Source organism: Camelina sativa, chromosome 11 (assembly GCF_000633955.1).
Source record: "Camelina sativa cultivar DH55 chromosome 11, Cs, whole genome shotgun sequence".
NCBI lineage: Eukaryota > Viridiplantae > Streptophyta > Magnoliopsida > Brassicales > Brassicaceae > Camelina > Camelina sativa.
Genome location: NC_025695.1, coordinates 29,051,956 through 29,062,814, shown reverse-complemented (window position 1 = coordinate 29,062,814; position 10,859 = coordinate 29,051,956). Strand labels below are relative to the sequence as shown.

Genomic DNA, 10,859 nt, shown 5'->3' with positions numbered 1-10,859 from the left:
GACAGATGCTATCTTAGAAGGTTGGTGTACCTGGTAGATGACGTATTTGATGAGAGGCTCAATCTTCATTTCTTGCTCAAGCTCGAACAAATGAAGCTTCCACTGCTCACAAGAGAACCAGAGTTATAATCTTAAGACTCCAAATAGTACTGGCATCGATAAGCGGAATGGAGGTATTGAAACACTTACAGGGCAGAATTTATTCAATATCATGATCTCACCACTGGGGTCTGTCTTGAATCTTTCTTCAAGGCACTGAATCACAATTGATCGAGCCGGTAACCATGATCTTGCATGAAACTGGACACTCTACAACACAATGTAAAAGAAGCTATCGTAAGTTTTGTTTATGAAACATGTTATGTCTCTAGGAAACTACCATTGCAGTGGACATAGAAAGCAAGCACATATAGTGTTATATAAAAGAGAACTTACTTCGAGGAACTCTTTTCCAGCTAGAGCCATTGCACGCTGGAAAGCTTCATTCTCCTTCTCTTGTGACTGGTCAGGGTCAATCCAATCCAGATTTAATCTCCCAACCCTTGGGGAGAGATGTGTGTTGTTCACATATCTTGGAGGCTGGTCTGTATCATACCGATTTATTCCGTTGTCCACAGCATCAATTGCCTGTTAATATTAAGCAACATAAAGTCATCAAAACAAACAAGAATTGATATCCATATGAAGAATAACCAAATAATGGCACTTAGAGCAAGCCAACAATGATAAAAGGAAACTAAATTTTTCAGTTAAAAATGGAAAATATGCAATCACCTCCATGAAGCTCTTGTAGACAGCTAAAAACAACCGAAGAACATCAGGGTGGTCTTGATCAACATTAAGCTCCTTAGCTATGATCTCCTTACCAAAATGCTGAAGTATAACCAACAACAACAACAGTAAGAACTTAAAAATTGAAATCTTAGTGAGAATTACAGCAAGCAAACACCATGGTGTACTGTAGGTTGTTTATAACCTTGTAAACAAGACCAGCACTACTGAGCTTAGTGTTGAAGCCATGCCCAAACACTTCTTCAAAACCTTTCTGGTGATGATCATAACGGTCATGCTCCGGATCATAAACACCTCCAACATCAAGCACTGCATCAAGTTCTGCCAATATCTACATGTAACATACAACAAACGAGAATCTTATCCACCACCACCTCACAAATGACCATAAAAAAAAAACCCTAATTCCAAAATCTGAAGAAGGCAATTTCTAGCAACTAATCAACGACTAATTTCTTAAACAGTCTGAGGATTGTTTTTGTGATTGTTACCTTAGGTTCACGAGAACGGACGATATCGGCGCCGGAGAATTTATCGACGAGGCGAATCATGAAGCAGCCGAGAGCTTCGTCGCAGTGAAAGCTTCCATTATGAGTACCAACTTTCTTGACGGAAAGCTCTGAAGGAGAAGGGGAGGTAGCAGTGGAGTAAACCCTAACGACGCTTGAAGGAGCCATTGCTGCTACGAGAGGAGGAAGACGAAGTTGGAACAAGGACAAGTTTCTGATTAAACCTTTCGTTACCGGAAACATCTCACGAAATCTGATACAATGTCAAATGGGCCTCTTCCACCTTTTTATACGACGCTTAATAGAATAGGCCCATGGGCCGCTGATGTTTGTTTTGTTTTTTTTTTTTTTTTAATTTGCATTTAATTTGCAAAGTCATCAAATTCAAATAAAGGTTAATTACGTTGGTGTATAAAAAATTCAAATGTGGAAAAAAAAATTGATTTTGTTTTCGTCTTTATCAAATTAAAAACTCGAATATAGAGGAATATTAAATTAACAAAGCTAACTAGATGAGGACCCGTGCTAAAACACGGGTTGAAATTCTTTTTATTTATATTATAATTTTAGAATAAAATATAATTTATATGATTATTTTTAAAAATATTTTTGGATAAAACATTATGCAATAAAATCATATGCTAAATATAATGACTTGAAAAAAATATCTATTTTGTAAGTTTTATATTGTTAATTTTGTAATTTTAGGTATGAAAAATGGTTATGTTTGTTGTTTCTTTTTATTTTAATTTTTGAACATGTTTGGTGAATTTTTTTTAATATGACTCGTACTTAGATAAGATTTTATTTTCAGTTGCACAATAAGATCTCGGAAATCACGATTAAATGTGTTAAATTGCCAAGATTTTATTCTTTTTTACGTNTACATTGTAGGATTTGAAAGACTTTCTCTTTGTAATAAAGACAGTAAAGTTACCTTGGAATGTTTCTCAAAATGGATTCTTTTCTTAGATGAAAAGTCTTCAGATGTGTTTCTGAAGAATCGAAGTGTCTCAATATCACCATTTGCAATGCTAGCTTCAAGCTACCCACCCAAAAAAAACAAACAAGATTAAAAACACCTAAGTATGTTGTAGCAATCAAGGAGCTTGATTAAAGACAGAAGAATAATCAGAACCTGAACATGAATAATGCCCAAGACAATGCTTGTAATTGGTAACCAGCTATCTTCTGGAGAAATAGACAGATTCGAACTGCAAAACATTTGGATACAACCAGATGACCAAAGTCACATAAACACGAAACAATTTGGATTCTTCAAAGATGTGAACAATGTAACAAAATGTATCATAAGCATAACAAAATGTGTAACAAAGAGATGATTACCTCAAGTAAGGAAGAAGATAAACAAGAGCATATACAGCATAACGAGATTTCCCAGTGTCAAGCCAAGCAAAGACCCAACTCTACTCTCTCCATTTCATCAAAAAGAAAATTCGAATTTGTTTAGAGTTTTGATTCTAGGAGAGATTTCTTTTTTATACATAGGAATTTTTAGAGAAATGAAAACAAACCAGCCAATTGAAGTAAGGGATGAAGCTGATGATTCCCATAGCAGCTAATCTCAAATCAGTTGAAACAATCGCTGAGTTCTCTTCTTCTTCTTCCTCCTCATCGTTGACTCGTTTCGCCACTGGAAAAACAAATGAACTGAGGATACAAGCACCAATGGCGGTTACTAGTGGTGCGTCCTGTGAAAACTCCGCTTTGCAAATTACCTTCCTACATAGCTGACAAGTAAAGAAAGGAACAAGTTATTTGAGATATCTCGAGGAATTATTCTAGGAGGAGATTTGGTGGCTTTGATCGATCACCTTGTTAGGGTTTTGTAAGGGATAGGCTAGAGTAGGGCGCGGCGACGGAGACGAAGAAGAAAGTAGCCGAGGCTTGGTGTAGGGAGAGGCGGAGGATGAAAGTCCGCAAATCGAGAGACACGACAGAGACGCCATTGTTTTTGAGCTTTTCGAGCTCGGTGGATCCTTCGGAAAGTGACAGCGATTTACGAGAGAGAGAGTGAAGAGGCGGAGTTTTAATGGGCCGTTAAAGCCTACAACACACTTATGGGCTCAACATTTATACCATCGAATTTTTTATTGGGAATTTTGAGACACACAGAAAGAAAAAAAAAAAAAAAAACATTAATCCCATTGTAATTTCAAAAAAGAGAAAAAGAAAAATTATGTTTGAAAATGAGAATTCTTTGCAACAAAAATATTTCACTAAGATCATACATCACAAGACTAACAATGAAATAGCAAAAATAATTAAGAAAAAAGGTTTGAGGTTTTGTTAACCGGTGATAATACCGGCTAAAACATCACTCTTCCCTCTCGCGTAAATTGTGTAAACCAAACGAATCGCATCCAGCCATCCATCTAATGACTCCCATGAATCTGCGACCTGTTTTCCAATTCAATTGTTTCATTTGGTTCACCACAGAACAACTAACAATCCAAATGATACCCGGTTCCAATAGTTCCTAAACCAAAAACAGGATTTTGGAGGCTTACCAAGAAGACTGGGCCATGAATGGTATCAATGCAGAGACCAGCACCAGGAGGTAGAGTAAGATCAGCACAAGGGGTCACTGACACAATCTCTGTTATATTCACTTTTACCGTCTTCTTCTCCACGTTTGTGCTCATTGTTTCTGATTTTCCTGACAGGTTTCGTCCCATTTCTCTTGGTTCAGGTTTCAGTACCTACACGACACCGGGTTATGTAACGACTTTGAATCTCTATTGAAACACTATTCACCATCTTGCGCCTCTCGGTAGATAGTTCTACGGATACGCAAACTGAGAGTGTACCTGTAGAAGCCTCTCGTGATTGAGTTCAAACTCCGTGCGTTGCCAATCACTGTGAGGAGCAAGTGAGTTGCCCACGGGTGGTGCGGTTAGATATCCAACTTTTAAATGTGGTAGAGGTAGCTGCCAAAATAAATTACTTTTGGTCATTTCCACAAATAAAATATCAACTTGATTTTGTGTGGAAGTAGGAATGTACCATGGAGCGAACAAGCCTCAAAGCGCTGCTGTAAACCTGGACCAGTAAAAGAATCAGCCTAACCCAAAGAAGTTGAAGAGATGAATCTAAGTCTGGCACTAAATCTTATGTTAAAGAAATATGACTCATTCATCTTTGATTCCAGCACAAAATGAAGATAAGCTTACTGAGTAACTTGGCTTCAACGAATGAGCTGCAGCAATGTAGATGGCAGATTGGCTGTATAACTCACCAGGAGGCATGTCTTTGCCGTTTCCCGAACCCCCAGTTCTAAGTGTGTCTTCTGCTAATCCATACTGTAAATGTGTTATAAGGAGCGGTCAATTAACTGGATTGAAATCAAATCATAACCTGCGGCTGCGTGTAAGAGTTTTGTCAAAAAAAAATTCAAGCAGAACTTACAAGAACAGTTCCAAGGTTGTATATGGCTCGATGGAAATCAAATTGCAACCTGATTGCTGCCCGAAACTGTATGGTAAAACAAGTGTAATGGAGAATAAGAAATCAATCATGCATATCAGTCCAAAGTTAACATTAGTTCAAAATTCGAATAAGCACCTTGCTAATGGCAGTTCGAACAACCTTTTCCTTCTCCCTAGCTGGAACAATTTGACTGAGTTCCTAATGAAAAACCCAGGGAATATTCCTAATTTCTTAGCATCATATTTTTTTTTGTTCTGAAATAGGCACATCTTTATAAATCACAGCAATTCATGGAGATAAGCAAATGTCACTCAATTACCTGCAGCGCCAGTCCCCAGTTGTTTAAGGCCTGCAGAAATTGATAGTTTAAATCATATCTCAGATAATCAAAAGACGAAAAATATTGAACTAGCCAATTGATGACACATGCTTAAAAAGGACATAACATAGTTGACAAAGGTTTGGTTTAAACAAGACGGTATATGAAGTTTGTACATCAGATGAAGTGGATGAAGGACAATACCTGGGAACTGTTCCAATTTAGCTGGACAGCTTTTTCATAATTATTAGTTGCCTGGAAACAGAATGCCAAACAAACACTTCTTTAGTATTAGAAGTTGAGATCAAACTACAGTATATATAGGTTTCACAATTAGCAGGATAAGGTCATGTCAGTCCTGATATCATATGCAATATTACTTACCTGTTCCCATAATTCTTCAGCCTCCTTTGTGCGACCACGCATCTTTGCCCTATCAGAGATTGCAATAGCCCAGTTGTAGTAAGCCTGTCAAAGATGCAAACACGTCATACATAAAAGTTGAAGCCATTTATGCACGGAAGATAACAACTATCTTGGTTATGATTGTGAAAGTTATTATATTGACTTTGCAGTTACATCAACCAGAAACAGATCTAGTGTCCTATTCACACATACATCATAAAGCGTCGGGCAGAGGCGGGTTGCCTCATCGTACTTCTTACAAGCTTCCTCAAGCAAATCATCTTTAGAAGGTGAAACAGAATCTGGGCTGACATTATCAGCACTTTCCTGTGGAGATATATGACAAGTAATGAATTCAGTATCATTCCCAGTAATAGCATATGAACGAAAGAAGTTCTGGTCTCCCCAAAGACTGACACTTCTAAGCTCTTACAGACAATACTTATATCTCATGCCCAGTGTTTATGAATTTTAAATGTATGTTTCAGCTATCTCTCGATTGTTTCCTTCAACACTTGCAAGCAAATTCTAGAACAAATCTAATTCAGCTCTTTAATTACTTCCATATGAATATGTCCAACGAAAGCCAATCACATATAAGAGAGAATAAGAGATCAAGAGGGACTGAAAGAGAGAACTGTTAAATACTACTCTAAACAAAAAGAAACCAAACCTGGAGAATAAGCGCCCAGTTGTATAATGCATCATGATCATCTGGATTTCTCTCTATTGCACTAGCATACCTACAAAGTTGCAGCTTATAACTTCAGCTCCCAAAACAGCACAAACATAAAATATCAAGCTTTCCAATGCGCAACAATGAAACTATTTTACTAAATCTCTGTATCTATAATCTAACTCAGTGGTCAACCAACTAACTTTGAAACAAAGCAAAAACTTCCATGATTGCAATTCTTGTCTAAACTTAATCAGGAGATGGAAAGTGTAAACATACTTGCGGGCAGCAAATGCAAGAACACGCTGGCGAGATCGGCCCTCTTCGTCGTTAACTTGGATCCTGTTAATCAGATCCATTGCAGGATTGTTCTCAGCTGGTTGAGAAGCACTTTCTCGACTGAACAAAATCACAAGACAAAGCACAAACAAAGTTAACCAAATCAGCTCAAATCAGCTGAAAATTAAAGAGAAAGAGAGAGAAGAAACCTAAAGGGAGAAACGGAACTGTGAGGAGTGCCATCTCCTTCCTCGCTTTTCAATTCGCTAAGCAACTCTCTCATGGTAAAGGTCTTGTTCCCCTCATCTTCTTTCTTCAGAACAGAAGAAGAAGAAGAAGACTCCTTATCAACCTCCTTCGACCGGATCGGGATCTCCTCGGATCCTCCCGGAGACAGATCCACATCGGTTAACTCCGGTTTCGCATCGGTTATCACAGATTGTACTTCCTCCGGCTTTACCTCAGATTGTACTTCCTCCGGCTTCGCATCGGTTACCTCAGATTGTACTCCTTCCGGCTTTACCTCAGATTGTACTTCCTCCGGCGTCGCATCGGTCACCTCCACCGTCGCATCCGTTTCTATTTCCGGAATTTTTCCGGCAAGTTTGGGCTCAGTTTGGAGTTGTGGTTCCGGAGTCGGATTTTGTTCGGTTTCTGACTCACTTGGTGCCGTTCCATTTTGCAATTGAGGCTCTTCAACAGTATCCGCCATAAGAGAAGATGATTAACAGAGGTTGCAGTACGAGACTGATCACAAAATAAATCTAAGTCTCAAGCGGAGGAAGAAGAAGAAGAGATCCGATATTTTGGAAAATGGAAAAAAGAAAACGAAGAATTGTTTGTTACGGTAAATACCTCTAGCTTAACCAGAGGCTCCTAAGACCAAATAAAGTCAAATCCTTCTTTTCACCGCAGCAGGTTCCATCCCTATGGCTTACAATATTTCTATTGTACATTTTGATTTAGCAAATAATGAAGAAGACATTTTCAAGCGTTTTTGGACAATGTTGTTTTTATTACATTTTATGTAACAATAACAAAGAGGGCAACAAACAAGTAAAAGAGACGGAACACGGGTGAGATATATAATTCTTAGATCTTGTCGTGAAGATTGACGACTAAGTCATGAGCATCGTCTAGAAGTTTCCAAACATCAAGATGACCAGCCATGCTGTTACATTCCTTCATTATCTCATCCATCCCACTGTATTTCTCTATGATCGTCTTTCTCCTCTGCAATACACTCGCAGCTATCGCATAAAGCAACAAATCTTCTGTAGGCGGTGCTCGTAACCGGATTCTCCCCCATGTAGCCTTCGCAATCCCAGTTCGTATCGCAGCTTGATCTGCCCACATTACTTCCCAGAGACACAGCGTCTGCTCAAATGTTAGTTCTCTTCTGAAAAGAACAACCACCATACGGTATACAAAGAAACAGTCTTCTGCTTCAAGGTTCTCCAAGTGTCGGTACAAGTGAATGTCTTTGAATTTGATGATTTTCGATACCATTGAGAGTTGTCGCCTGATGCCAACCTCGTCCAGCCGGAAATTATGACGTGCTTTACTCATGAACCCGACAAAGCACCAGAATGCTAAGACGTCATCTTCCATCACTGCGATTAAAGGAGATAGTAAGTCGCTCATTCCTTGACAGTAACCGATTTCTGGATCGTAGACTGCGTAGGCTTCTAAGATCCCGACCAGGCGGGCTGCATGGAATATCCGGCAGGGTTCCAAGTGGTCGTAGTCATTGAGACCAACCTGTATGGCTATACCCCGGGCTTTTGTCTCAGAAACAGCAGCTTGAGACGGTGAGTAGGGCACCCATTCGTCATTTGCTCTCACGGCATCCAGGCGGATAATTCTCTGCCATGTTGTGATGAAATCCTCGTCTGCAGCCTGTGATTTTGGCTTTGATGATGGAGACGAATTGTCTTTCTCTTGGTTAACAGTATTGTTGTTTTCTGCTTCTTCGTTAGCTAGAAGAGGTGAAGTCTCGGTGTCTTCAGGGTTGGTTGAGTCTGAGTCATTAGTTGTGATGAAATCCTCGTCTGCAGCCTGTGATTTTGGCTTTGATGATGGAGACAAATTGTCTTCTTCATGGTTAACAGTATTGTGGCTTTCTGCTTCTTCGTTAGCTAGAAGAGGTGAAGTCTCGGTGTCTTCAGGGTTGGTTGAGTCTGAGTCATTAGTTGTGATGAAATCCTCGTCTGCAGCCTGTGATTTTGGCTTTGATGATGGAGACAAATTGTCTTCTTCATGGTTAACAGTATTGTGGCTTTCTGCTTCTTCGTTAGCTAGAAGAGGTGAAGTCTCGGTTTCTTCAGGGTTGGTTGAGTCTGAGTCATTAGCAGCAGCATCTTCAATGGTGACATCACTCTTTTCACAGTTCTCATCCTGCCCAATGGATTCGGAATTTACCTTCTCTGATTCCTCTACGGTGACGGATCTTGTGGAACTATCGACTTCCTCAATATCATGGGAATCAAGAACTTGACTGTCTCCAGTATTACTGTTCTGAGCTGTCTGCTCTGAGTCGCAGCCATTTTCATTGCGTTCATGAATCTCGCGACACTGTCTCCGCAGGTTTTCATATTCCGTCCTGCATAATTACCAGATATATACAAAGTTACTTATGAACTGACTCGAAATCTAAGTGATAGGAGTTCCAAACTACTACTTATAGTCCTAGTTTTATCAAAACATTACCAGCGGCCACCTAAGAGAAAAGAGAAATATGGGAAACGTAATATTGGTGGAAAGTTGAGAAGACATAAAACTCTAATAAGTAAAAAGCGAACGTACTGTTTCAGCTGTCGAATAGAATCTCTTTCTTCCTTGGTGCTGTTTAGGTCATACCTGTGAGAGGTAAGAAGAAAAAGGTTACAATGTGTCGGGATAATAAAGAGTGAGTACTAATAGCTTACACAGGATCATTATAAAAGTAAATGGAATGTAGAACGGCTTGCGAGTTTGGCATAACTAGGACTAATCTTATAAATCAGTCTTGGAAGGAAAACATAAAGGCCCCATCTCCTAGACGTATGCTTTACTGTTGCACTATTTATTCAACCTTAAACCTAAATAACATCAATAGCCAACCCCAAAGAAAAATCTACACTTCAAACGTTTAGAACATGCATGCGTATGATGAACATAAGGCCGAACAGAAAAATCCTCACAGTGGCCACAAAAGACAAAAGTATATATAAAACAAGGAACAGTGACAAAGATGCTGATTCTTACACTCCAAGGAGAAACGGCCAAACCTCTGGTCTGATGCTTGGATGTACACCCTGAAACAAAAAAAAAATGAATATATCAAGGCATAATGGGAAAATTTGGTTAAAATAAGAGTTTCAAAAGGTTATCAATGCCTCAATACTCATTAGTGCATAATTCTTGTTTAGCAACATACCCCACTACGAACTTTCTTCAGAAATTTGACACCTCCATCACTGAGTCGCCCTTCCTCTGTGAAGAAAGCATTCCACTGTTCAGGTTGAAGAACATGCTTTCTTCTCCTCAGTGACCAAGGTGATCCAATGCTTCCTCTGAAGAAGTGAAATGATCAGGAAATGAGCAACTTAAGTAGTAACAAAAAGCTTTCTTGAAACAAATAAGACAGAGTCTACGAATGTAGAATATGGCCAGGAACATGTTCAGCAATCAAAAGCTTGTGTGTCTGATAAAATTGCAAGAGAGGAAACACGAATAAAGCTTGGAAGTTTCAGACTTCCCCCTGAGGACCTTCCTAGAAAATCGATCTGCTTGTTCGTTACTGACAAAGAGAGCATATCATACAAAAGAAAACCCAACAAACAACCTCAAAGTAAACATTAGCCTCAAAAATCAAAATCATTACACGCATCAGAGTCTATGAATATAGAATATGGCCAGGAGACATTATAGTGGAAATACGAATCAGCTAACATTGGACCAAGAGCTCAACCACAGATAACTAACTAACAGAGCATTCTTCGAAACTAAAGGCATGGGGATCTAGTCTCAATGTTCTAACAGTTGGAAGAAGCTTCCAGGAATGTAAATCAGCAAAAAATTTGGTGAGGTTAACAAAGAAACCGATCAAATCTCTGGGTACCAAATGACTACTTAACTAAGCAACTAGTAGTTAACAATTTGATTAGAACATAATCAGATCTTTAAGGTATATATATACATATACCTACGAGAGTAGACGACGGTGAGAGTCACGGCCAGACCGGCCATGACGGTGACTGCGACAGCTAAACCAACATTCGAAGGAGCAATAGCCGACGACCATAATCCGCCGGAGTAGCCGTTTCTCGCGCCGCCACCGCTGCTACCGTCGGCAAAGACGATCCATTTCCCGGCGAGGACCAGGGAGAAGAAGACCTTCGTCAATCGTAGTCGCGGAAACATCATCCCCAAACTAGGGATTGTGCTC

At 39.4% G+C, this 10,859-nt stretch overlaps 4 protein-coding genes across 6 annotated transcripts in view; all 4 read right to left on the bottom strand.

Annotated features, from left to right (window-relative positions):
* On the bottom strand, nt 31-1,710 carry LOC104724567 (UPF0160 protein MYG1, mitochondrial-like; the record flags this gene model as incomplete). The annotated part of the gene is given in 6 exon segments (XM_010443075.2): nt 31-102; nt 190-309; nt 436-627; nt 775-873; nt 977-1,123; nt 1,284-1,710. Coding segments are annotated over 6 exon segments (891 nt in total), but the record flags the coding sequence as incomplete, so codon positions are not given.
* On the bottom strand, nt 2,179-3,333 carry LOC104728470. The gene is made up of 5 exons (XM_010447444.1): nt 3,137-3,333; nt 2,837-3,052; nt 2,649-2,728; nt 2,440-2,515; nt 2,179-2,346 (listed from the first exon to the last, which is right to left on the bottom strand). Exons 1-5 carry the CDS (start codon nt 3,269-3,271, stop codon nt 2,179-2,181), a joined length of 675 nt encoding a protein of 224 aa, XP_010445746.1. The 5' UTR covers nt 3,272-3,333.
* Nucleotides 3,476-7,234, bottom strand: LOC104724566. The gene is made up of 14 exons (XM_010443074.2): nt 6,640-7,234; nt 6,431-6,550; nt 6,149-6,218; nt 5,689-5,802; nt 5,455-5,538; nt 5,275-5,325; nt 5,071-5,100; nt 4,887-4,949; nt 4,731-4,796; nt 4,496-4,624; nt 4,329-4,364; nt 4,133-4,252; nt 3,833-4,024; nt 3,476-3,722 (listed from the first exon to the last, which is right to left on the bottom strand). Exons 1-14 carry the CDS (start codon nt 7,140-7,142, stop codon nt 3,612-3,614), a joined length of 1,689 nt encoding a protein of 562 aa, XP_010441376.1. The 5' UTR covers nt 7,143-7,234; the 3' UTR covers nt 3,476-3,611.
* Nucleotides 7,401-10,859, bottom strand: part of LOC104724564 (small G protein signaling modulator 1-like) — a 4,623-nt gene continuing 1,164 nt past the window's right edge. Inside the window, exons 2-6 of one of the 3 annotated variants that reach the window (XM_010443072.2) lie at nt 10,617-10,792; nt 9,849-9,984; nt 9,677-9,726; nt 9,236-9,289; nt 7,401-9,032 (exon numbers count right to left, since the gene is read on the bottom strand). In XM_010443072.2, coding sequence (XP_010441374.1) covers nt 7,523-9,032; nt 9,236-9,289; nt 9,677-9,726; nt 9,849-9,984; nt 10,617-10,792 — 1,926 coding nt within the window. In that variant the 3' untranslated portion in view covers nt 7,401-7,522. Of the gene's footprint in view, nt 9,033-9,235; nt 9,290-9,676; nt 9,727-9,848; nt 9,985-10,616; nt 10,845-10,859 lie in introns of all 3 variants that reach the window. The other 2 variants (XM_010443071.2, XM_010443073.2) reach the window with 2 other exon arrangements.